General features: G+C 37.4%; 1 protein-coding gene across 4 annotated transcripts in view; it reads right to left on the bottom strand.

The window, feature by feature from the left end:
* Positions 1-4,042: 4,042 nt before the first annotated feature.
* Positions 4,043-27,941, bottom strand: part of ATP13A3 (ATPase 13A3) — a 58,490-nt gene continuing 34,591 nt past the window's right edge. For all 4 annotated transcript variants that reach the window (XM_065639752.1, XM_065639753.1, XM_065639755.1 and 1 more), the window contains 23 exons: positions 26,833-27,012; positions 23,862-24,019; positions 23,038-23,226; positions 22,058-22,119; positions 21,317-21,467; positions 20,730-20,846; positions 19,670-19,687; positions 19,425-19,578; positions 19,218-19,338; positions 17,906-18,030; positions 16,801-16,979; positions 16,212-16,334; positions 16,048-16,127; positions 15,328-15,370; positions 15,121-15,230; positions 14,170-14,266; positions 13,478-13,550; positions 12,481-12,658; positions 11,631-11,818; positions 11,152-11,240; positions 10,873-10,953; positions 6,883-6,972; positions 4,043-5,146 (listed from right to left, as the gene is read on the bottom strand). In XM_065639752.1, the coding sequence (XP_065495824.1) occupies positions 4,949-5,146; positions 6,883-6,972; positions 10,873-10,953; positions 11,152-11,240; positions 11,631-11,818; positions 12,481-12,658; positions 13,478-13,550; positions 14,170-14,266; positions 15,121-15,230; positions 15,328-15,370; positions 16,048-16,127; positions 16,212-16,334; positions 16,801-16,979; positions 17,906-18,030; positions 19,218-19,338; positions 19,425-19,578; positions 19,670-19,687; positions 20,730-20,846; positions 21,317-21,467; positions 22,058-22,119; positions 23,038-23,226; positions 23,862-24,019; positions 26,833-27,012 (2,804 nt within the window). In that variant the 3' untranslated portion in view covers positions 4,043-4,948. The remainder of the gene's footprint in view (positions 5,147-6,882; positions 6,973-10,872; positions 10,954-11,151; positions 11,241-11,630; positions 11,819-12,480; positions 12,659-13,477; positions 13,551-14,169; positions 14,267-15,120; positions 15,231-15,327; positions 15,371-16,047; positions 16,128-16,211; positions 16,335-16,800; positions 16,980-17,905; positions 18,031-19,217; positions 19,339-19,424; positions 19,579-19,669; positions 19,688-20,729; positions 20,847-21,316; positions 21,468-22,057; positions 22,120-23,037; positions 23,227-23,861; positions 24,020-26,832; positions 27,013-27,941) is intronic.

The raw sequence follows: 27,941 nt of genomic DNA, 5'->3' as shown, positions 1-27,941 counted from the left end.
CTGCTTTCACTTCTACTTTCTTGCAGGATTAGAGTCAAAGCAATTTGAGCGAGGAATGAAGAGTCTTTTTACTTAACACTTTGGCTAAGCAATCCAGGGTTGACCTATTTGGCTTCTGTTTTTCCTCCAAGTCTTCTGGAGTCACAGGCCAACAAAACCTACACCTGAAAGATTCTGAAGGGAGAAAAGCTTTAAGTTATCAAAATATTAGCTTGGAATTGAAAGATTAAGTTTTTGTAATTAAGTAACTAGGTATTTCAAGTATCTTGTCTTCAAGTTTAAAATAATGTGCTCCGCCAATGAATGCTTAAACAGGAGGTGAGCTGCAGGATGGAAGAGATGTCTTCATTTCGGTGTGACTGTCTGAGGAAACTGTGACAACGGCAACAGCTCACAACCAGAAACGTTTGCCCAAGAGTCTTTCCAATATAATGCCCCCCACGTGTCAAAGAACAGAAGGAACAGCTGGATAACAGAAGGCGAAACGAGCCACTAACACATGCACAAGGTCTGGCTTTAAAATGGCTCTCAAAGGCACGAGGTACGAGCACGGTCAGTATCGTCCCGCTGCAGGAGAGCGGCGCTGCCGCCCGCACTGCCAGACAGCACCCACACTGCTCCACCCGCCGCCGCCAGACACACGCGGCACCAGCGGGAGTCAGCCCATGTCCTTCAACGCACTTTGGAACTAATTGTATAAATAATTAAAAGTAATTTCATGAAACTAATGAGAAGAGTTAAAATATCTGCCCATTTTAATTTTATTTTCAAAGAGCTTCAGTCACAAAAATGATTTACAAGTCTATTTACAATTCTATTGTACAGTTATTTATGTATGCCTCTTGACAACAGGGTACCATTCTAGAGCAGCAGTACACATTTTAAATACAAAGACATAGTATAATTTCAGATCTAAAAATAAAAGGAAGCTGAGCTTCTAGAGAGCACTGTAATGAACCTTTTAATCTGTGTTACGCTTGATGAATTAATGACAAACTGAGTAGTTTCTGGTTCACATAATTATCAAACAAGCTGCAGTTTGTTGAAAATAGCTTTAAAAACCTGAAGCTTTACTGTATAAAATCAACATATTCAAGACTCTAAAAATTGTCAAAACCCCACAGCTTGTCCTTAGACATACAAAAACCTAAGTTTACAATTCAGAATTTCATGGGAGAAATCCTACAGAACTTTAGCTCTCTCATTTTGTGATGACCAACAAAAGCGTTAAAAATTTGCAGCATAAAAAGGACTCCACATCTGCTCAGTATTATACTGTATACACACATACAGTACAGGATTATTTACCCAATTTGGGATGACTGTTCAGCACAACCTTCATGAAGAAAGAAAAAAATAAATAGAATTAAAAATCCAACAATTTTTTAAAAGTGCAGCAGTAAGAGCTTCCAATTTAAAGTTACGATGAATGTGGACAGTTAGTTCTGTGGGTGTTTTAGCTGCTTCTGCTCAAGCATTATTCGCAGCATTTTCTTTTTACAGTAGATTTAGTCATATAGTACATGAAACTAGAGTTACTGCTAATTGAGTCTGAAGGGAAGAGGAAAAAAAAAACTTTAAAAATAACCCTGAGGGATATACAATTTACTGATCTTGCAATTTATTTCTAAAAAGTAACATTTATTATTTAGCAATTGCTTTTCTGGATAGACCAGTCATTTAAGTATGTGCATAAATAATATTTAAAAATCAGTAATATTTACAAATCCTAACACATCAAAGTAAAATATCTACAGATTAAAGTCTGCATACACAAATAATTTAATAATAAATCAAACTCCTCAATGTAAGGCCAAAATATACAGCAGGAAGAAAATGTCTACCAGGTATCTAGTGGAGGAGCTCACTAAATTGGTTTGTTCACCTGAATTTAGACTTCCAAGATGAACATTAAAGAGATCTTTTCTCTACAAACTGAATTTCATCTTACTTCAAAGCAGAAACTGAATACGCTAGTGCAGATCTAGTTTGCTGCATTTCTGAAAACCAGAAAAACTAAACTGCTCAAAAAGAGAAAAATTATAGATGGCCCAACTCGGCTCTTGGGCAGGAAGGCATAAATCCCAATAATTGCAGAAGATGCAAAAGCTCATTTTGTGGCTGAACTTGCAACAACAAGAAGGATTCTCAGAAAGGCTGATTTATTTTTCTTGACTAAGCATCAGAAGCAAATAGGTCAGAGCTCAAGCATGCAACCTCAAGAACATTTACTTACTCTGAACACATACCTTGAGGAAACCAGCTTTCACTTGCAAAATACCCAAGTTTAATGGGCTCGTGACCCATTAGTCACTCAATCAAGTGGAGACACTCGGCAATTTCAGTTTTAGTAAGAGTTCCCTAAAATGTTCTCCAAAGACAAGCCCACCTTAATACGCTGTTTCCTCCTCACTTTCTAGATAAGTCTAATAAACCAGAGTAAGATTGAAAGAGTAGCTTCAGAAACCAAAGAGAGAAATTATCAGTTCAGGGAAAGTATTAAGCAAAAGCATATAAAAAAGGGAAAGACACAAATATTTTCTTTCATTTCTGATGGAACAACCAAGCTAAAATGGCCAATGAAATGGAAAGCAAAAGCTTATGCGTTTAAGGATAAGTCACAGCTCCCAGGTCCAAGATGCATAGCTTCACAACAATTTTCAACTAAAATATTATTTTTCTTTAAATTTGAATGTTACTTACGCAGCTAAGAATTATTCTTCATCAATTATTCCATGCTACAAAGATCTTGTAAAATCAACATCGCCAGAAATTAGCCAACAGATTTAAGTTCATGATTAATTGATTTATCCAAGTCCACAACTGCAGACCCGTTAAAAGCTACCGATGCTGTTCGATGTTTATGACCATAAGAAGCCACGATCATAAGACTTTTACATTGCTCTGTTGAATGAGTGCTAAGAAAACCACTTCCCCCTTCCTCCTGCTCCACTCCTCAAAAACAAACAACAACAACAAAATCAGGAAAAGAGTTGACGGCTGGACTGGAGGATAGTACAACATATGCATATTGTTTATGAGGAGCAAGTACTAATAACTTAAACACCCAAGTTCTAGGAAAAAGTCTTCCGAACCATTTAGCACCACTTTTAAATTCCCTGTTGGCACAGTGTGTTCAACGCTGCAGAAACCACAACCTGAGCAGTGGGGGCCACTGTCCTTCTGCCTCACAGAACAGAGCAAGGGAATTAGGCCTGACCTGAAAAACTGCCCGTATTAAAACAATGCTGGAAAGGAATTGTCTCCACAGGAATTTAAAAAAATAAAAATTGAAAAAAACCAAACCAAAACACAACCCACAAACACAAAACCTCAAATTCCATCATCAGAATACACACACTTCAAAATGACCCCGGCTAACCAGAAAGTTTGGGGCCCTCCTTCCATGACTACTCTAAAGGACTCGTCTTCCTTCTCCAAAGGATCTCTACAGAATTGTGACTTCTCCAGATCCCCTCCCAAAGCTGGGAGGACTCTGAACCAGTCAGTTGCATCTGGTCAAAACAGACTGATCAAGAGGCGGTATTTTATTATCTTCCCAAAGACAAGAAGACTTTTCTGAAAGTTTAGCAAGTTGAAGATGGCTTGGAGATACGTTTGTTTTGTGTTGGTTTTTTTTAATAAAAGTTTTAAGCTTTGAACATGAAGATGATGCCTGCCTCTATATCTTTGCAGACCTATTTTTCTAGTGGTCTTGTGTTTTGCCACCGCCTAATGGCAAAATGATGTATCACTACCCCAAGTGCTTAAGCAGCATTATTGGTGACGCAAGCGTTTTTTCTTTTTTTTTTTTTTTCTTCCTCAATACATAAAATCCACATAAGCCTTAGAGGTCTGCAGCAAGACAGATTTTAGCTCATCTATTTAATCTTAATTTTGTTTCATACAGCTACATATAATGCTTAAGACACTGGCAGAATCTTTGAAATGCGTAAGTTCTTAACATGCACAAATCCCAAGCGTGGGCATTTGAAAATATCCTCCCTCCCACCCCCACTTCCCTTGCAGCAGTAACTCTGGCCTTACTACTTCAAGGTATACAGGAAAATTATCTTAAGATTTACAAAAAAACCTGGTCCACAAAGGGATAATCCAACCCTTCTGCTGGAAAAAGCAAGGTCTGTGGAGAAATGCATAGCTAAATGTAATAAAACATGAGACAGAAGAAAGTGTTAAGATTCTCTAGCCTTCCTTATCCAAAAACTTTAGAGTGTAGCCAAGTGCCTCCTCTGGAGGCCACCTAAGCCCTTCCTTGGGGTTTAGCTAGAACAGAAGCAAAAAACCCACTTGAAAGCAATGTGCTTTCTTCTTAAGGACAGAGCATATTGCTTCTACAGCATTTCTAACTCCTGCTGTGGCAGACTAAAGAACTAAACTTAAAACCCAAACATGACACCTGGAAACACTCCTTACTAGCAGGGACAAACTTAAGAGGTACACACACCAAAATTTTAGAACCGTTCTGAGGCACAAAGCTTTTTGACAGTGAATATTAAAGAAAAAAAAAGGCATGACAAGGTTAACATGTGCCTCCAGAACTACCATGAAAGCATCACATCATAGGGTTTACATGAACATGTGCTCGGGTAAGCAGGTTAGAACAATGATTGAGATACTCCAGACAAAGAAAGTGAACCTGTTTTAACTGCCCTGCAGTTTAAACCTTCAAATACATCTCATTTAGGAATAATGAAATTCGAAAGAATGTGGAAGGAAACGCCATCATTTTTGTTCTGCCTAAGGTAACCTACATTTTTAAAATGTATAGCCGTAAGATGTCTGGCTCTGAACTTCGTATTCCGAGAGACAACACAGTTGGAAACATCTGCATTCAAATTTGACATTTAGTACATCGCAATTTCAAATAAAGCCTTACAATTACATTCTTCTGAACACTACTAAAGACACATGCCACCAAGATCCACTGCTACGTTACAGTGATGATTTGATATGAACCATTTTCTTGGGATGGTACTTTTGCTTCTGTTGTTGTTCTGGGTTTTGGTGGCCATTCTGGATCAACCAGCAGTTCCTGAGCTAGATGCATATACTTGGCTTTTGGTGTCCTCTCTCTACAACCAAACAGGGAAGAAAGGAAACAGGCTCCACAGCGAACCACAGACTCCTGCAGAAGTGAACAGATTTGAAAACTGGATTACCATGAGAACAAATTAATATAACTAAAAACACAGTAAATCTCTAGAAGAAAAACTATTATTTTAGTTTCTAATTTATTATTTCCTTGTCACATTGGACCTAGAAAGTACAGTACAGAAATTCATCTGTTATATCATCTCTTCTATACTATGGTAGCAATAACATTTTAAAAACATTAAGAAAAAACAAGAATTCTGCATTGTTGTAACATCGAAGGTCACCAACAGCTTTATTGCATATTTTATAATAGTTTCAATAAACACAGATATAACAGGCACCATTAAACGATGTTACTATTGAAGAATAAAAGCCTGGTCTAGAAAAAGAAGAAACTTCTTCTCAGTGAGGGTAACAGACACTGGAACAGGCTGCCCAGGGGGGTCGTGGAGTCTCCTTCTCTGCAGACATTCAAACCCGCCTGGACACCTTCCTGTGATAACCTCATCCGGGTGTTCCTGCTCCGGCAGGGGGATTGGACTGGATGATCTTTTGAGGTCCCTTCCAACCCCTAACATTCTGTGATTCTGTGAAAAAGCAGTTAAATTCACAGAGTCTCAAATCACTTTTTAAGCAATGACTTGTTTAACTGAAGGCAGCCAACCAGCTAAAAGTGGCTGATTTTAACTTGCTGATACTGTGAAACCTAAGTCCTACACACATTAATAATTAAAACAAACACAAATTATTGAACTTAAGTCTTCCTTCCTGTTTTTCCTCTCCCAGTCCCAAATGCATGCAGCTTAACCAGCTGGGTAAGAGAAGCACCATTCCTCATTCTCAAGACAGAACCAATCCCTCTCGTGTCCCAGAAAGCATCCAAAGTCTGCAGGGCTGACATTTTAATGCAGATCAATTCTATGGTTTTCTTCATGCTCTGAATTTCTATCAGTTGGTGAACTGAACCAAACACGAGCCTTAAGCAGAACTTCCATTCTTCAGTGAACACAAAGCAATTTGTTCTTGAACAGTCTCAAAAGGTCAAGCCTAAATCTCAAGTGAATACGTTTAATAAAATTTAGTGCTGATCAATAAACCATTGTAATTCTATCAGGAACAAATGTACAACCAGCTACAAGTAATAAGCTGACAGGCTTAAAAAAAGAGCTAGTTTTAATGGCATTTGCATAGATTTCCTTCACGTATTAATGACAGAGAGGCAGACCAGACCAAGATTCATGGTCAACCAAACAGCAGAAGTTAAATCCTTCCGTCTCCTAAACCATCTGAAGTAGTAACAACATACTTTCATTTGCCATTTTGTTTCATTTCATTTGTACATGTTAATTACTGCTCTCAGACGATGATCTAAAACTCTAAACCAAAATAATTTCATAAAGAACTGGATTAGACCCAGCAATTCTGCTTCCAAGCAAATCAAGATGTTTCCAGTCCTAGCATGACTCCTGACATCACAAACAAAATTTGCTAATGTGCAAACTGAAGATGAAGTGAGAAAAGTCTTAAAAGCAATTCTCTGGGTTTGCTTGGCAGTTCTTGTATACAGAGCTAAATTCTTTAAGAGTCAATAAGGAAAAAAAAAATTCAAAACCAGAAGCCTTTCCTTTTAATATTCTAGTTACAGAAATCTAATTTAAACAGTCCTAAGATTGAGATAAGAGAACAGATACTTATAGATCATAAAAAGACAAATCTGAATTCATCTGCATGCACTCAAATGATGACAGCAAAAGACTAGTCTCCAACCTGAGGCGGCTGGGGTATGGTGAGGCGATATTCTCCTTGTTTGTCTCGATTGAACACAACCTTCCAAAGGATCATATCAAGGAGGACATTCTGTGAGACATTGTAGTGAGCAGGAAGAATTAAAGAAACTAGCGATCATTAGTGTGCACATTACAAATAAAACCTGAAATACTGTGTTAGGCATAACTAATTCAGTGCCAGGTAAAAAGGAGAGTTTACATTACTTGTCAGTACTTAAGTGATAAACATTTTCATTCTTAAAGTGCTCACATGAAATTTCAGAATATGAACATGTACTTTAAACCAATAGCAACAATGACCAAAACTGCATCCACAGATACCGGTAAAAATCATAAATACACATTTTAAATGTGTTTCAATACTCTAAAACACCTGTGAAGCACCACAGACATGAATGCTTAAAGCGGTTTCCCGTCAAACCATCTTTAACGCGATAGTGTACTTCATGCTGGAGCTATGCTTTGTTTGTAGGCTGTTTTAAACCAGTGACATTCCCAGAAAACCTCCAGCGGGGTGGCAAAGCTGAGCCACCAGCAGGAAGCCTGAAGGAATTCTGCAGGAGTTGTTCCAGATTTTGGAAAAGAGGGCAGAAGTTGCACAGTATGTTCGGCACATCTGGTTATTTTCGTACAGCTGTGTGGGCGGACTCGAGAACCTCGAACAAATCCGGCAACACAGGTGTGAACCTGCATCTTCCGTGGCCTTGAGCCTACAACTCTGATCTTTGGCCAGATTCCATTTTGAACATCTGACCAATGCCTGCCATTGAGAAATGGGAGCTGATTAGCCAGACGTTTATAAAAGATTTTATAATGCTTATGATTTTATTATATATCCAAATTTTATAGTGCTTTTATACGGCATTTGCCAACAAACCTTCAGCTTGTTAGATGTTCATTTTTGAAGCCAGTCTGGTTTAAGTATGACTATACCAGGCATCAAGGCTAAGGAGGAACATCTGCTGGGATCTGCCTTTGTTGTGCAATATATTCTATCATCTGGTAGGAAGAATATGCGTATTTGGTGAACCTAGTCTGGCACCCGCATGGAAGGAGCAACAGTTTTACACAGCATTTCAGAAAACACGTCTGGGACACAGTCAGAAACTATTCCTGTCGTGGAAGCAATGAAGAAACTACATATGGGTAGTAGTGTGACACAAAAGCATCAAACTGGCAAGTGTGACAAAAGAAGATATCCAATCCCTCACGTATCTCATTATTCCGAGACATTTAATAAGGCAATTACTGAGGGATTAGTTTCAGCAGTACAAACTCTAGGTGACACACATACAGAGCACCTTGTTAAAATAAGGGGATGCCAGCAGCAGCTTTTCCTAGATACTTAGAATATGACCTGTGGTACCCAGTAACGCTGTAGTGAAAAGAGTAGGGAGGAGCAAATCCAGCCAGGCACACAAGGACAGAAAGGCGATGAGCTGCACTGGAACCGAATGATCCCTGTGGTCCCTTCCAACCGAGTATTCTATGAATGAAATAGCCTGTGATTTCTACACAACGCACTGGGCCCAATGAGTCGGCACCACACCAAAAAGCTTCAGGGAGCCTCAGGTCATGCTGCTGGAGTTGGACAAACAGAGTTCAAATGGAGGGACAAAAGCAGGTTGAAATTATGGAAGGTGAAGCGTGTATCATAAAACAAGGATTGGGATTTGAGATCACTAGCCAATGCTTCTGTTGGACGTGCTGTACAGCAAGACAACTTATCTCTGCCTAAGCAAAGCACTCAACTAGCAGTGAAAGTGGAAGAAACAGGTTTTAAACCAAAGCAGAACATCCCAAACAATTAATATCAAGAAAACTAAATTCTATAGGTTACTTCTGCTCGACTGCTAAAGTATGGGCAACAAGATAAATAGGAAAAGCCTGTCTAAAAGGAACGTGACAAATCACCCTACCAGTTTTGGTAATGACAGGTAAGTGAGTAAAGTGTTCAGAGATGCTAACGCAAACCTGCATAGGAAAAAGAGTGGGGTGGGGTTCGAAATACTGAGTGAAAGCAAATGCTCTACACTAATTATATTGCTTAGGTTACACTTAGTAGAAATTCAGAAGTTTACAAATTGATGTGGCAACCAACAAGGCCCAGGAGTGGAACCTTATGAACATTTAAACCAGAGAACCATCTGTCCTTGAGAGTACCTGGACTGACACACTGTACAGACTTTCTACCAGATCTCTTACACTTCCAGAACAGAAACATCACCAGGTTGTATAAAAAGTTAGAAAGATCACTGGCAGAACAAAGCAATTTTTCAGCAGAAGGTAGAGTTTATTTCACTCAGTAACATTTATCACTGGGCTGAAAATTGTAACCACCACCTATTTACACTCCACGTATCAACAAAAAGCTCAATTCCAGGGAATAATCTTAGTGCTTCAAAAAAAAAAATCTTAGTGCTCAAAAAAAGTTGAATTCCCAGAGATGGTAATAAAAATGTCAAAACTGACTAGAAAAAGTCAACAGGAAAAAATATTTCTCTCTAGGTTTGCTTTAAATTTATTGGAAGACAAAAAAGCCACAATTTTACAGCTTCAGCACAACTATTTTGTTTCAGTAGTAAAGATATCAATATACATAAAATTTAACTTTCAACAAAAAGGAGGCAAAAAGATAAAACTATTAAGAGTTTAGTAGTACAAAAGAACAAAATAATTAAAGGGCATAAAGGAAAACATCACAAGCAGCATTAGAGTAAATATAAGACAAGGTAAGAAAGGCACAGGATCTTAGGAGAGGATAAACTTGTTAACAAGGCAAAAGCCAAAGAAATTAGCATCTACTGCCATGTTTTGGAAAAGTCAAATTATTACCTATCATGTGAAAGCACTGAAAAACATGTTCCACTAGGCAGCAACATAATAGAATATATTGCAAATTCTATTTGGAACAATATTGTGAACACAAAGCCTTGATAATTTCGATCAAAGTATATAAAAAATTTGTTTTTATTTTTACTAAGTCACAAATAAAAGGGAAAAAAACTAGTCAACTGGAAAGAATATTAATGGCATAGTAATCTTCAAAGGCCAAAATGGTATGACCCAAGCAAACATTATGCTGGTTACTTTCATGGCGATCCGTCATACATTAATGGAAATACTTACTAGAAGCTGCAGAAAATGTTATTCAGTAAAACCAGGTAATTGTAGTGTGCAAGGGCTAGATAATGTTGAAAGGCTTTTTCAACTTGTGGAAAAAAAAAAAAGTGACTAATGGCTGCAACCAAAACCAAAATGTATTCAGGTTGGAAAAAAGTCATCAATTTAACAGGGAGAAGAACTAACCACAGGAATAAATTACTGACTTTGGATCCAGACTCCTTCTGGAAAATGCATCTGTCAAACTTTGATTCGTGGTAACAACACATGGGTACCTGGATGAAAGGAAGGGTCTGTTTCTGCCCACACTAACCCTGGAATCACAGCAGAAGAGGTCAAAATCCAGAGTGAATGACTCTGAACAAGCTCAGGGCTGGAAAAAGCAGATCTGCACGAACATCTGTACTTCTGGACTTGGATCAGATTAGATGAACAAGTTATATAGACCTGCATTATTCTGAACAATAGGCTATGCATATGATCCAATTGAATGAAGACAGGCTCTCCCAAGGATTTCATATAGCTCTTTCCTATGTAATGTTATTCTGAACTGAATTAACACAGCAAATAAATGCTGAGAGTATTGTCCTATGTAATAGTTGAAATAATGTATGTCTTTCAATTTTTTCCATCTTTTTAATTAAAAAAAGTTTAAAAATTATTCCTTTAACACAGAAATCCTTGATACCTTAAATCTAGCCTACAAGGACATTTTTAGGAATACAGTCTTAACAGTGGCCACTTACACTGGCATGCTGTGAAGAGAGACCTTCTAAACAAAAGATAAACACATACCCTGAAAAAACACATTCAACAGATAAGCATTTTTTCCATTTGATTTTCTTACCTCCATCAGCACAGATACAATTGCATTGAGAATAACAATGATCAGAATTCTTAGGCGCCACTCATATGGCACACACACGAGCTGTGAGAAAAAGTTGCCAGAGGTTAGCAACACACATACGAAGTGAACACACATTCAAGACAGCCTCAGAGTTATACATTCTCCCTTCCCCCCAACAGAGATGTGAAGTTAATGCTCTAAAGGGCCCAAGCTTGCCCAAAAGGCAGCCCATCCGTTACCCCAGGAAGTACAGACACCCGCACATCTGCTGAATCTTACCTCAAGAAATGTGTCAATAGATTCAACACGATGCAACATGATGAAAAATATGAAGACGTAAAGAACTATCACAGATATAACAAATAGAACTGTAAAAGAAGAAAAGGTATTTTAATCAGACCATCTCACAATCAGTTTTAGATAGTTGTCCCACATATCACAGATTTTGGCAACACAAATTGCACTGATAGCCATGAAGAGACAGAAGGCCAAACTCAATTTCTCACTGTCTCACTTGTGGAGCTAAAATTTATACACACATATACTTTTCCAAACAAAGCAACCATTAACACAAATTTCTCCATACAGTTTAATACTTTCCTATTTCTAACTCTGATTATCAGAGAATAGTTGTACTATGTTCTCCCAGCAACACTATTACTGCTGAAGTGGCACAACAGAATTCTGAGCCATGAATAAACAAGCGTGCAGTCACTTGGAGTTTTACTTAGAACTGTATACACTAAGAAAGGACTTACAATTTTTGTAGCATGGTTGTCTAAAGGGCTTTCCTTTAGAAAAGACAATTGCCACTATGAGGTACTGAAAACTGGATATAAAAAACAAAGTTGTGTTTTCATAATTTTTAATGTTATGTTCATCATGAAGAGTCTCATTCCCACCACCTGCAGAGCTGGTGTTTGTGGCATCCAATACATTACACGCACTACAACATAAAAAAAAGACATTTAACAGTGAGTTAAGGAGAAGATGAAAACAAGGCCTACTTAATAACAAAAGTAGTGACAGAACAAATTGCTACAGTAGTAAAAAAAGTTCATGCTTGAAAACCTATTTCAAGTAGTAAGAAATAACTCAAAACTGTGGCAGGGAGGCAGCGATTTCTGTGAATTCTGAGCTTTAAGTTCTTTCATGCTTCCAGCTTGTAAGTTAACTACATGAACTGTTTAGAAGCTATCACTGTACATACACTTTAAAGACAGGTAAGAAAATATTGCAATCTAAAACATCTCTTCGTTTTCACAACTATGAATTTGATTTACTGGAACTCTACCGGAAAACAAAACTTTATAATATAGAAGAGTTAAAATAAGTCTGAATCGTTAATTTAAAATTTTGATCTCAATTGTCCCAAGGTCGAGGAGTCTTCAAGACCACAGAGTCTGGCTTCGACCTAGTTTTGCATTTCAGCCATTGGTAACTCCTATGTATTAGTATGCTTTTCACAAAAAAATTCAGCTAACAAGCTGCCACACAGAAGCTTCATTTACAACGTCCCCAAAGGGGGGTCAATAAAGAAGAGAGCAATTATTGCCTCCAGCTTTCCAGTCATCAGTGTATCCTGCACGGAGCCACTGAAACACTTACTCAGAGTCCGGTGTCCAAGGCTCATACCAGGATTGCTGTTTAACCCAAAAAAACCCGAAGATTTGGAAAGAAAAGCTGATGATGATCTGAGACAAAACGGAACACAGAAGTGGACCTGAGATAAGCCCTGATGGGGGCCTCCGCGCAACAAGCTCCTTCCAAGCAGGGTTCAGACTCACTGCAAAGAGAAAGAAAAACAAATTACACATTACATCATTATGGTTTTCAAGAATTATCCTGTTCCCATTTTGTGGAATTAGAATGGCTTGCTCATGACATCACTTTAAAAACTAGTCCAGAACTGCAAGTATGAAACCACCTTGAAAAGATTATATACCGTGCTAGAATAATGTCACAGTGCCTTCTACAGGCTGGTGACCCCAGCAGCACAGGTCAGCAGGGGACAATAACAGAAGCCATGAGACTTAAGGAATTAGTAGTGTCTGGCCAAATTCCCTGTGTCTGGCACAAGGACTTACAGCTCGACTCCTCAGTTTTGGTCTGCCACTGCTTCAAAGTAGCAGTTTCTAATAAACCTGAAAATTTTACTGTTAGACAGTAAACTGAGTGGTAGGTTCATATGTGGAATCAAATGTTTCACTAGAGAATAGTTTTCAAGTATAACATCTTGTGGACAGAAGTGCAACTAAAAATGCAAGAAATCAAAACATTTGAGAAAGATGATATTGGGAAAACTCCTATTTTGATTGCAAAACCAGTTTCCCCATGTCAGTAGATATTTATAACTTCCTGTACTGTTAAGAACTACTTTTCACAACCTGCTTTTCGTATGAGGACATTTCACAAACTTTAGATTAATCTAATTCAGTACACAGTGGTTTGGCTTTTTTAATGCATGTGCTCTAGTACTTGTAACATCTTAACTGTATGTCACAGTGCTTACTCCAAACAGCATGTAATTAGCTATTAAAGAAAATCTGACCAAGCAAAAACTGCTTTATAAAAGCCAGCACTGGTAATTCAACACAATACTTACTAGTGAAGACAACCACCAAAATGATTGCCAAATCAATGAAGAGAAACTGGAAATCTCCCAAATTGCTCAGGATCTAGACAGAAATCACAACTGAAACATCGGTAATTTCTTCACACCAAGAAACACCCTACAGTGACACTTCTATGGCATTAATTCTTTAAATTTCACTCTATAAATGAGACAGTCTCTTGTCAAACTGGCTTCTTTTATCTGCAGGAGTCTTGAATACTCTACAGTTCATAGATGAATTCTTGAAGTATCAAGGTATGAAACAATTTTGAGTTTCAAGAAGCATAAGCTATTAGTAATTGAAATTTGTAATCAAACTTATATTACTGAATCTTACAAACCAATGAAATAATAGCTTAGGCCCAGTTCTCTAAACACCATAATCTTAATACATGGTCATACAGTTGTCAAAATTTCCACCTCGAAGGTCCTTTACTACTTTGCATGTTTAACTTACTCAGAATACAAATTAAAATACAGGATTTCTACCACACACCATATTGTGAAACCAATCATATTAACAAGAAATACTACACTTTTCCCCCCCTCCTAACTCAACACTTGCAAGTTGCTCTCTTTTCAATCTTTACATAAAAGGAAAGCATTGCTCTTTATTTAAAGTTAGGTTGTTTTAAAATGCTGTCAGTTTTTAAATAATGCTTAAGCACTTACAGAACACTTACAGAATATAGCAGAGTAACACTGATGTACTGGATAATGCTGTATAATGCCATGAATTTAAATACACAGAAAGATGTTATTAAAGCAGCACGGCCTTCCCTGTCAAAACAAATGCAATCACGTAACTAGAAAGCCTTCTGTGCATGCAGTTAAATTCTGCTTAGAAAAACGTTAGCTGCAATTAAACGCATCAACAAACCCTTTGAGGGACAGTAGGCTGAAGACATACAGAGAAAAAAGGGGTCAGAATGGTACATATTCGAGTACATCAAAGTTGTGAGCATTCCTTTTGAACCGAGCCACCACCTTACTTCAGTGTTCTTTGGACTTTATGTGGTTTTCCAACAGAGGTTTTAAAATGAAGGTCTGCTTGCAAAAGCTTCTATAAAGCGCTAGTTTACATCTTGGATTGATTGAACATGCAGCCAGCCACAGAGCTGCTGACTTCAGAGATGTTTCTGATTGTGCATTACTTCATCAGTTCCACACAGACTTAACTAGATTCTTCTCTGGCTGACCTTTATCCAAAATTACCACCTAACTTCTAACTCCTGAATCAGAAGTTGGTCAAACCCTATTTAGAAAATTTGTTTTCTACTTCATATGGTGCCGATCAGTTAACCGAAGAATTTTACGGCTTGCAATTACACACAGCCTTTATGGAAACTAGCATAGTCACTAAGACATCAAATCGCATGCTAATGTGTAGAAGCTTGCTTATGCTCTAAAAAATTAACTTTACATCGACAAAACAGTTTATAACAAAATATTGAACTATGTCATGCTATGGCAAGCCTTTGCTCAGAGTACCTTCAGTAAAGAAAGAGAACTACTAATGGCTCGTATGGCTTGTTGTTTAATTCAAACTGGCCTCCTACAGCAAACGTATACTAATATAGGGTATGCAAAATGAGTTACACGGATGCATTTAAGCGCACAGTAAGTTGCATTACCTGATCAGCTTTGGCACGCAGGAAATACTAGGTGTCCTGGAAGTGAACGGTGATGCCACAGAAGCCTCAAGTTCAGACAAAGATATACCACCATGTGCCCTCTTTAGTGCCTGCCAGGTAGCATTGAAATAGAGAACATTTTAAGACTTGCTTTCAGCTGTAAAATTTAACTGAACAGTTCTGTATGGAAAATAAAAATATACTTACACCACAGTCATTTGCTCCATCTCCACACATGCCCACATAGTAACTATAAAAACCAAACAGATGTCAGTATTCTGGACCATTCCCTAATCATAGTCTACTTAGCTCATTTCCTTAAACACTTCTATATTGTTTGACTTATTCAGGGTTTGCATAATAATGAGTGATTGTTAATGCTGAAAGCAATTACTGTTGCCATTATACATGTAAGGAAGTAGACAGAAAAGTAACATGACTTAGCCAGGTGAATCAAACCAATCCGTTTATCAGCCCTCCATCATTCCGAGGTGGTCTAAAGCATCCCTGCTCTGGGAAAAGAGACTTCCGTACCATTTTGTGCGGCTGCAAGGCCTGACACCAACAGACAGTGATGTACTGACCACACGTGAACAGGAGTCATCCCATTAATTCTTCTTTAACACACAAGAGACATTTGACAGATTTGTTTATTAGGCCAAGCAACAAGATTTATGAAACTTGTTAGTCAGTTTAGTTATTCATCATTTATAACTCCATGAAAAGTCTGAAGCTTTCACAAGCAGCCAGCAGATGGTACTACTCTCACTCCTGCTCAGCTAAGAGGCTGATTTACCAACTCAAGGAATTTATATTAGCCCAGTCTCTTTCATTTGGCAAAACAGCTATCAGCATACATAATTTCTTCCTCCTATCACACCAAACGCTGTCAACCCTCCTGCTTTCTATGCTTACGCAAATACTTACTCTACATTTTGTAAAGCTTCCACCAACTGAGTTTTCTGATCAGGAGCCATGCGAGCGAACACAGTGCCATGTAACACAAGCTGGAAGACAGAATATTTCTTAATGCTTACAGGGAAAAGTCTCTTCATCACCAAAAGTGCCCCACAGTCAAATGAAATGCTCACCTTGGGTACCAGGTCCTGAAAATGCTCCAAAATCACTGCAAATGACTTTCCATTCATTGCAAAATGGTATTTGGTCATCTGGAGATCCTCAAGGCTTTCATGGACCAATTTAACTGGAATATCCTGCCAAAAATAGTTTAATACTCTAGCTGCAGTGTATTTACACAGATACCTTGTAATTTCAAGCTAATACTCAGAGGGGTACTCCTAGAGATCCCACACGAGAGGAGGCTTCCAAGAATGTTACTTGAAAGAAAACCTCATACAATGAAAATACTTATTAAGTAATAAGAAAATGTGGTTTAATGTTTCAACAACAAGCAGCTAGAGCAGTCTTAACAGCTTAAAATGTGCGAAAAAACCTGTCTCCTGCATAACTAAAATGTCAAATGTTTTAGCACAGTTGAAAAACTAGCTCCCCTAGCTGTTTTACTACTCTTTGGTATTGAGAGATCTGAAAGTTAACTAGTAAATCAATTTTTATTTGACACTTAACAGTAGATTTGCTATCTAACAGATTAAGATAAAAAGAAACTCAACAGTGAAACTAACTGCTTACACTCCAACAGCCTAAGAATGCTCATATTACCTCTGAGTTTATGGCTGGTGATGAACTAGTGCATTTTGCGAGGGTATCTGCATAATGCCAGTTGATCCTGGCAGCCTGCCCGTCCTTTGGAGGTAGTGCTTCAGCAATAATGACCTTATCCTGAGGTAGAATCATTCCACAGTCTCTGGCCACAGAGATAGCAGTTAACATGTTATCCCCTGTTAAACAATCGCATTTAAAAAGTTTCACTTAGAAAAGGATCGATAGCATACACTGATATTCCACATAAGAGAAAAACTAACAAAGCCAGTTTTAAATGAGGAAGAGGACTGCCTAATGGATCAGTGACAGCCTCAGGGCAAACCAAGCCTAAAGACAAAATTCAAGGTCTAACCCGTTAAACCCCTCCTCTGCACTAACATCACTAGAAACTTTGTATGCTTCTTTCAGCCATAAAGATCTCTTAATTGACCAAATCTTAGTATATATTGAAAATTGGGCAGAAAACATGCAGCCATTTAAAATACTGCTTTTTAAACATGGTCACACAACATGCAAACACTGAGTTGCATTACCAGCCTATCAAAACATTATTCCAAAGTTGAAATACCTGTGATTTAAAAAACAAACATGCATACTACATGGGAAATATTGAGTAGATACCTAGCCCACTTACGGGGACATAAGACATTCTGAAAAAAAAAAAAAGGAATACAAAGCAACTTATAATTCAAAATGGTAGGGACCCTCGGGAGGCCATCTAGTCCAACCAGCTCAAAGCAGGGTCAGTCATAAGATCAGACCAGGACTTTGACTTGGTCTGATTTGAAAGACCTCTAAGGTTTTTCATCCTGCAATTCAGTATAAAGTAACTTGTGTACAGAGCTAGGGAGAGGAAGCTACAAAGTAGAATTAATCCCTATACTGGTTTCTGATGTCTGACTTTCCAAAGCAACCTTCACCCAAAAAGAAACAGACTGGTGTCTGAATATTCTCACGACAGTTTCTAAACTTCCCTATTGCTATAAATACAGTGTAATCCCAGCCTATTGACACTAAAATTTGACTTAATATACTATAATTAAAAATAAGACCAAAAAGAGACGGATTTTTATCTTTCAAGTATGAATGTTTACACGCTAACCTGTAACCATGACAGTGCGAATGTTGGCTTTATGCAATTCTTCAAGTACAGCAGGGGTTTCTTGCTTTAGCTTATTTTGCATTATAATCAACCCCAAAAAATCCATGTTACTTTCAATAGCATCTCTGTAGAAAAGGAGGCAAGGAAGAGAACATTAAAATTACAATTGTTAGATGGAGATTAAGAGCTTGATTTTTCTGTTTATCAAAGTAAAGAGAAACTGTTTATTTTTAACCATGAAAAGTGAAAAATTTGCTTTATAAAAAGTGACCTGAGAGACATCATCATTCACAATTATTTGTACTTATTTCCCTTGTTTTAGCTGAAAACCAGTATGAGAAAATGTTGTTTCTTCATAGTGCAATTTTTAATTTCTTCCATGAGAACTCTTTCTAAAAGAAATTCCATTCTCAAAAAGATTATTACTAGAAGAAATGTTCCGAAGCTAACTGCATTCTCAGCCAAATTTTAAGATTTGTTTAGAATGCACATCTCTAATTTCCAAATTAGCCGAACCTTAATGTAAAAGCTACTAAACTATGTTACCAATGCTAGTAAGATTAATAGACATCAGCTAATTGAGTAAAGCAACTAATTAACTTTGGTTTACACGGAAGTCAGTATATTTACAGGTCTTGGGTATTACACTGCTGCTATAGATTTTTACACTTTAAATTGGAAAACCCATTTCTCTGCTTTGCAAAAAGTTCATCTTGTACACAGAGCTGATAGAATAGAGTCAAAGCTGGCACTTTCAGACACTACGGAAAACATGCCATTATCTACAAAACTAGGACCAGCTGAAAAACAATTAACAGGAAATACTACTCTTCCAAGTTAGAAACCTTTCTACCTTCCAAAACATTGACAAGCTTTGCCATGAGAAAATGGACATGCTGCCTATAGCAGATGAAGAAACTAAATCGAACATGCACTAGAGGTTTCCACTATGTGCCATTATCTTTAATAGACACAGATTATATACGAGCATGTTGAAGTAACAATGAAATCAGATGATGTTTTCTGCCATGCAAGAATAAATTAAACACCATAAAATTAATATTACAGTTCATTTCAAGCTTAAGGGTGTTCCTCAGAATTCACATCTATTGCAGAAAAACATCCTTTTCTTAAATTTCTAAGTATTGTCCAGGGTACAAATAAAGAATTCAAAGAACTACATATGACAAGACAGAAGAAAGCTAAAGAAGAGTAGTAACTGATTTAACCATAAATAAACATTACATAATTCATCCAAAACATGCAGCTTTTAAAGCCAAGTTACTTATTAAAAAAGTGAAGTCACCCTTACCTATTAATAGTCTGGACTTTGTGCCATGTAAGCTTAGACTCCAGTTTTCTGTGAGCAAGAGCAATAACGCGGAAGCCCTGCTTAGTGTATTCTTCCAGGACACACTCAAAGTCAGCAGGAACTTTAAAAAGGTCAAGTTTAGAGTTATTAAAATTATTCGTATTACAGCTGAGCTACACAAGAAATAAAGAGAGTTTGTTCCATTACCTGTTTCCTGCTTACACAAGTTGGCGATCACTTCAGGGGCACCTTTCATGTAAGCATCCATTCTCTTCTCCCCTAGAACTCTCGCTATTACACACATCCGTTGCAAAACTGAAGAAAATGGAAACTGGCGCACAATTCCAATCTCGTAACTGGTCTGTGTCATACAGGAAGGAAGGAAGAAAAGGGTTATATCCATGTTCATTCTAAGAAAAGAGGTAGATGCTTAATTGCAAAAACATACTTACCGAAAGCTCAAACAATTCCTAAAAAAAAAAAAAAAAAGAAAAAAGAACATTTACTGTAAATATTTTAAAATATTTTTTCAGTTATAAACTATTTCAACATAAATCAGTAAACAGCTCCACATAGCACTCAATATTAAGTATTTGCAATGGATTTCATAAAAGCTGAATATACTGCATCTGTTTAGTATCCTTTAGGTGAGACATAGTAGAACTTTAGAGCTTGATTTCCTGATTAGAATTTGCAAGACCTTTCACAGTCCAACCTATGTCTGTTTAGCCTATGTAAATGATTAAAGTACTATGGCATTTCAGAACGAGACCATGATTATTAAGCATATCCCAAAAACATCATGTAATAAGTTTCAAGAATGTTCACGCCAACTATCGCACAGTAATTACTGCTGTGCATGTACACCAAGTTCTGAACAAAAAAAGATGCTTCTATCTACTATATAATACGACTCATGCAGAAGAACCAACTTGCTGTACCTGCTCACTACTCTGCTCCGTGATAACCTGGATATACAGTCACATGCTCAAATTTCCTCTCCTGAAGTATTAAAAAAATACTTCAAAATACAGATAGGAGAAAATTTTAAGTCTGCCAAGTACATTTTATTTTTAACTCGGCACTTAATTAAAGCATATAACCCTAAGGTACAGCAGTGGCAAGAATTCCATGCTGTGCAGTGACGCAAACAAATGACTGTTTTAACTGAAACTGCAAGGTGAGCACCCCATAGCACTTCATGAGCACAATAAGAATCTGGTAATGATACTAGTATTAAAATATGTAAGCTCAAAAGGCATTACAGCACTTTAGAATTAGTCCATAAGGGTAATAATGCTGACAAGTCAATCTGCTCATGTTGAAAGTGGCATATACTGAACTACGACCTCCAACAAGAGTTTAAACACGTCTGTTCTATCTTTGCCATCAAAAACCACAGAGTTTTGATCCTGTTTGAATTACATCAGCCAGAACACAACATAAGGTAACATGTATTTGTTTAACATGAAGGATTACTTTAAGTCAAATAATTGCTTTGAATTTTTATACCATTTCTTGATTTGTTGCTTGCTTGGACTCTGGGAAAAGTTGTTTGGAAGGTCGAACCACTGTTGGCATTATTTGATTATGAAGGGCTGTTTCCTCTTCAGTTGCTTCTTCTAAAATCTGTATTAAAAATAATCAACTAATTTATACATTTATTAACTTCGATTTTCTCATAATGTAATTTTCAGAAAAAAAACCCCACAGGCTTGGAAGTCAGCCCAAGGTGTGATGATCTTTCTAAACAAGATTTCCTACAAGAATTAAATGTCTTAATGTAGCAGTTAACTTAAGATCCACTTAGCTATTTCACACGTTTATTATATGCATCGAAACCTTGCCACACACAACATCAGAAAGCAGTAAATTCTCTCTTCAGATTCTTTCGGTTCTATGAATTGCTGCACACAACACGGTTTAGAAACATTTTCATACTAATACTTGCTTTGACACACAGGCATTGTGAAAGCCCACTGGTCTACAGTTACAGCTTGGAACAGCATTTAATGGCTGCTCTTGCATGTAACAGCATAGGAGATTTCAGATTACTGATCTTAAAAACATTGCTTGTCTTGAAACAAGCAGACACTTACCCATCCTATTGCTTCAAACATCTTCAAATCAAGTGGATCCCCAGAAAGTACCCCTTCAATTTTTGTAAGGGAATGACAAGTTGCCATGCAAGCAACAAACTCAGACTTGAGCAAGCTCTCACTGCAAGCCCTCTCTTCCGGCAAAAGGAAACTAAAACAATGAAGTAATAACATACTTAGCACTATAATTATTTATTATGAGCCAATTCAAAAGGTTTGTTTAGATTAACAGAAGCAAATTGACTGTACAAGTCTCTTCACTTGTATTTTCACACATCACAGAAAACAGATTAAGACACTGTGCTGGTATCTTCAGAAACAGTAACAAATTCTGACTCCTTCAAAAACTCTGTGTTAATTCACTGTCTCATTTGATTCCTCATACAGAGACCTCTTATCACTTTGTACTTATCTCAATTAGCTAAGCTAATTCATTTTAGCAGTCCAAAAAGTCATCAATTAGGAGGACAGGATTAAGGAAACATGTTACACTTTAACTGCATCATTTCTGTAGTATGAACCTAATGAGGTCTCAGACTCTAACAAATTAAATTCCACCTCAGCCTCATGAGAGTTTTAACTTTCCTAACACCTAAACCATATTTTCAGTTGTGTTCTTACACCTCATTACAGAAATGCAAACATATTTGAGCTCATATTGAATTTTCTATCCTATTCTGCTGAAGCTGTTGAAACACAATTAAATATCATATTTGCTGCCAGCCCTGAGCTTATCCTTACCGAGCATTTTCCACCCGTTGAATTCCCCAAAGATCCAAGCCATCCTCAGTAAGTGTGCCAGTCTGAAAAATGGCAAGAAGAAAAAGCCTTCAGAAACAAGTTATCCTCAGGTAAAGCAGAAATTAACACCTAATTAACCAAATTACACCTGAACAATATATTTTATCTTGTTTTCACTCAAAAATCGAGACTTTGGGACAGGAAATACGATCTGCCCCTCGCTTTTTGCTAGTAACTAAGTTCCAACTCTGTTAAGTAACTTTAAAAAAATCATTCAAAGCAATCACACACCTCCTTGCAGAAAGGACAAATGAAACAGACTCTGAAAATCCAAAGATGATAACTCAACATCTCTATATTCAGGGGTCGGGGGTAACAGAAAAAAGGTGTGAAACCCTCAGTACTACTTTCTTACATAGCTAAAACAGTAACTGGAATATATTTACAAGGGAAATAATAAATTTAGTGTGGGTACTTAAGATTTTAGACAAAAAAATCTAAGGATGAAAATGAATTTTATCTAAGAACTAGCTAAAAGCAAAGGATTCTGGCCTGTGTCATTACTGTCTTTCACTCATGTTTCTGTTAAAAAAAATAACAACATGCTGGTTTGGCTTTTCATTGAAACAAATGAAAATGAGAAAGAACTCTGACTTCACACTTCGACTTTCCAGAAGCCTGTGTACCAAGTACAACCCTTAACAGACCCCCAACTCTCACATTTCTGAGATACCAGTAATAGGTTAGGACTTGGGAGTCTTTGAGATAAGAAAGCAGCTCTGTATTGTAACAACTTTTCAGCACAGACTAAATTAACGGAGTTAACAGGTGGCAAACACTGAATACCTGGAAGCTAACAGGACAAAAATGATGTTATATGAAAGTAATGAATTTTCCTGTAGCTGCTAGTTTATAAAAATTCCTGTTTATAAACCAATACCTCTCCAGGTGGCAACACCAAGTTTCAAAATTCACCTAACCTTATCAAAACACACAAGATTCAGCTGGCCACAAATATTTATCCTTTGCGGGCTGATGCAGAAGATGCCAATTTTTTTCAACCTCCTTTGTGCATAAACGATGCCAGCAGTCATGGCAGCAGGGAGCGCTGGAGGCACCGTGATAGTGATAATGTCAAGAGACTCAATGATGATGGTATGAGCTGGAACCTGCAATAAAGTTCAGAGTTAACAAACAAGAACTCACTACTTAAAGATTCACTATCCCACTGAAACATTACATCACTGTTACCAAATCCAAAATCCACACATTGCTCTCCCCAGTACAGCACGTTCTGGATTGCCCAGAAACCCAGCACAATCTTCACCCATCAGCAGCAGCCATGATAATCCAGTCCTAAATTATCCACAACCCATAACTTCGAGTTTTCACTTTTCACCCTGCAAATATATTACTTTAAAACAATGACTGAATAATGCAAACCTTTTGGAGAGAAAAAATTTCTTGGCAAAGATTTTTTGCCTGCAGCATGTTTTAGATGTGCTGTATCTTATTTCTTCCAACTTGATATCAGTCAGGTGGTAATCTTGAATATAATCAAGATAAAAGTCTAGCAATTGGGTCAGTAGAAATTGATGTAAACTTGAATTTCACTGCAATATATTCAAAATCTTTGTTGAATTTTGTTTCCAGTAAGCTTGCCTTTCTAGTTCCACCGATACAAAATAAAGCAAAGAAATTTTCACTTAAAATCAAATTGTTTCTCATTATCTGAAGTGTGTTGGAAATCATGATCAACCCTTTACTAAAATACGGCAGTTCTGGTCAAGAAATGAAAACATACCTTATTTAAGATGCTATTGATAACCGTGTAAAGAAATCCAATGCCTGCCACCACTACCAGAGACAGGAGAAACAAATAGGCATCTCTGTAGAGTTTAAAATCAGTTGGCTTTGGATATAGAATGGAACGAACAAGCTGTCCTTTAGCAGTACTAAAGCCTATAAATAAAAAGGAGTCAGCTATTGAAAGCATGAACAAGAGCAAAGCTATTAAAATGTATTAAAAACCTCAGTGAAACCCTTAAGCTACTGATTTCATTAAGACTGTTTCTCAATATACAGTAACAGATGTTTTGCAATACTTTAATTAAGGTGTTTCAAAAATGTATGTGCACATCACACTAAGTGTTTCTCTCCCATGGCAAGGACCTGCAGCTGCTGCAAATGCTCTTCTACAGCAGCAGTAAACCCTCAAACGGTTTGGCCTGGACAAGTCTGTTGTATGGCATGCTGTCTCTCACAGCACAAAGCTAGTGGGTATACTTATTAGTTGTCTAATTAAGCCCGTCCTCGCAAAAAGCACATGAAGTTACTCACAGAGTCCAACCTTAAGTACTTAAATGGCAAGTCTTTGTAAGCTCCCTTGACAGTCAGAAAGATTCAGAAAAAACCTGCAGTGCACAGAGTCATCTTCTGGAGAAACCCACCTCTTGATTGCTTGTTGACATCTAAACAGTAGACTAGACTTCTACGGGTCTTAGAATCAGAGAACCAGCACATAGCCTGAGATCCTCCTTGAACCCTTGCCTCAACACCACTGCCCAATTCTGTAGGCCTGAAATATCTTGTATCTGCCTAGACTTCAAAGTCTTATTATTACAATCCCAAAATCAACGTCCACACTGATACTTGGCTTACAAGATTCCACCAGAAGGAAGCAGCTATTGCACCAGTCTTAAAGAGCATGAGTCCGTCACAAGAGGAACAAGGTACGAAGCCTCCAGGCTATTTGCTACTGCAGAATACAAACTATGGGCCTGTTCAGAGAAGTTCAACATATCAGCAGGTACTTAAGTATTTACTCAAAAATGCTTTGTAATTCGACACAGCAGTCAAAAAAAAAAATCAGAACTACTTTTAGGATTTTTTAAAATGGTTTTGCATAAGGTTCTGTAGCCACAGAGGCTAGGATGCACCATGGTAAAACAATAAATGAAAACCTCATGTGGTGTCTTCAGAACACACTGGACAGACAGACAGCTCCAGCAAACTGTTGTCTAAAAAAATTACCAGTTTTGAACTCTTTATAATTACAATAGGAGCCAAAATGACACACACACTAACACATCCATGAACTGAGCTTCAGAAGCAAATTTAGTTCACTGGTATTTTATGTATATTTCACCTGTAACATCAAACATTTCAGAGTTAAGCCTTTAACATGAGGAGTCTGTGAGTACAGCCCCAGCAGATCAATCCTATATCCTGATTTATGACAAAGACATGTCTTTGCATACAACCGTATGCAATTCTGCTCTCAAAGAATTCTTTTAAGGAATACATTTTCTAGTATCTTCAATTTTGTGGTATACCACTCCCTCAGATAAAGGCATTTTTACTTGTATCTCACTAGGTAAGAATTACTTTAGTTCCTACTATCAGACACCTTAGGAGTGACAAGCTACAAGCACTGTGACATCTATCCGGTTCTGTAGAGTGGAAAATTCCCTGCTTGCCTAAAAGCCATCCCTATAAACCAAACAGGAGAACAGAGGGGAGTTTATATCCCTTGGCCCCTCTCTCTATATATAGTCATAGCAGGAAAAGTGTTCTTGTTCATATGTGAAATCTGAACAAGGTCCACAGACCTAAATTCATCCTGTTTCCAACACAGGAGCTAACTCTGACCTGTCATGGGCAAAGAGCGGATTAAAAAAATGACTTCAGATGTCAGGGCAGTAAGACTCAGTGTGTTGGAAGCAATTGCAGTTCTCCTTGTAAGAGTTCCAGACCACAGTTTCAGACTAGAATAAAAGCATTATCCTTCCCGTGGAGTAGAAGAAATAAGTCTTCAGCAGTTAATTTCTGTTGCGGTTTGGGCCACCTATCTGTATAGACACATCAGGCTGTGCACATGAAATTGATTTTTTAAGAAACAAAAGAAGTTGAGATGGATATTATTAAAGGAGAGTTGAGTTCAAGGGAAGGGAAAAATTTTTCTTTGAAAGAAAAGTTAATAAAAGCCTCTAGAAAGACATTAATAAATTTGATTAAAAAATCAAAACACTTACTGCTACAACAGACTAACAGAAGGTGAAGAGAAGACACTACAGAAAGAAGAGGCTAATTAGCATGAAGTTACTTGTTGGAAAACTTGCTTTAAGTAGTATTCTAGTCAATGAGTCAGATTTATTCTATTCAATTCTATTGTAGCTTGGATGATAGCTTACATTTGTCTATTTTGCGGTGGTTTTCTTAAGATCATATTTGTAAAGCAGAATCCCACAGCTACAGTCTGCAATTGTTTTTAATAGAACATCTGTATCATTTAAACCAAACCTTTAACATATTAGCATGAGTAAGCACTTCTGTAGAAAAGCCTAGATCAAACACATTTTTTAAGCAAATGTTATGTGCTTTAGCAAAACTATGGGCAAAGAATATCTGCCATTGCCAATGACTCCACTAAAACAAGCCATTCCCCACTACCCGCCCAATCTAATGGGATGCCAAACCTTTTCAAAGAGGGATACGTAGTTCAACCAACATGGCGTAAAATACATCTCAAGGACCTGAAAATGCATTCAGGTAAGTTTTATATTGATGCTAAAGACTGATTCACTTTCTTGCTTGCCAGTTCTCCAGGCTACCAGCTAGTTCTATTATTGTCGTAAGACATTTATCAAACAATTTGGAGTATACTCATTTATCCAAGCGCAGCAACATTGAACACAATATTCCAAAGTAATAGTTGACATACACCTACAAAAATCAGTAGTATGTTAAAAAGTGACAAACTTAACAATCGATACCTGTTCTCACTACTAGAGCTTTGACCAATTCTCCAGTATAAAAACGGGTTTGAATGACATTGGTTCCACAGAACAGAGTATGCCGTTTGTGCACTTCTGGACTGTATATTTCATCTCCCGTTGCTTTTGGATCTTCTGAAGGATTTGGTAGGTTAATCTTTGTGACAGGAACACTTTCACCTTACATGAAAAAAGAGTCTCTAAGCAAGATCCAACAAGAACAGCCATTTTTTCCTTCATAATTGCAAGTATAATAGAACAATATAATCACACTTCATCAGCGCAGAAGCAGACTTATGGAAGAAGTCATCTTCCTTTCGACATGGTATTAGGTACTCTCACTCATTAGCCTCAGCTCACCAGATTCCTTAGCCAAATTCTACTTAACTCTGTTATTCATCAATACAGCTTTTGTGCCTCTTACAGCAAATCAGATAGGTGTAAAAAATGGTTCATAGAAAGAAAACAGGACAAGCTTTCTTCTCTTGCTGCAAGGCATCACCCCATCTTTACTCAGAAAAACTAGAAGCTGAAGAAAATTATTCTCAGCTTCTTTGGTGATGAAGTGCACTCAGGCTAGGGCTGCAATCAATTTTTATCAGTTGCTAGCAGCAGCAAGAGGCTCAAGTATAGGCAAAGAATTGAACATGATAAAACACAACCTCTGAACTACCATTTTCTAAATGCTGTCAGTCTGGACAGATTATCCTACAAGTAACAAAACGTCCATCCTATTTACTGAAGCTGTCCTTCAATACATCAGGTCCCTAGTTTCAGAGTATGCAGACACAACCTGAGATAATAATTTCTGTTTTTCAATACAGCGAATATTCTACTCACTACCTTCATTCCTGGAAAGAGCTAAAAAGTTTGGCCAAAAATTTTCTGAAGAAACATATTGCAGAACTCAATCTGCACTGAGAACACCAAGTCAAGAGGCAAGAAAAACTATCAAGAAGAAAGCTTTTCGACAAGAAACCATCACTCATTTTTGGAGTTGCCAAGCAGTTTCAGGCAGCTGTTGCAGATAAGCAGGAAACAAGTACGTAAGTACTTCAGAGCACATGTGATTGCAAGAACATACATGTTTCAAGCAAAACAAACATATC

Source organism: Caloenas nicobarica, chromosome 8 (assembly GCF_036013445.1).
Source record: "Caloenas nicobarica isolate bCalNic1 chromosome 8, bCalNic1.hap1, whole genome shotgun sequence".
Classification (NCBI taxonomy): domain Eukaryota; kingdom Metazoa; phylum Chordata; class Aves; order Columbiformes; family Columbidae; genus Caloenas; species Caloenas nicobarica.
The sequence above is the reverse complement of the archived record's forward strand: the minus strand, read 5'-3'. Positions and strand labels throughout refer to the sequence as shown.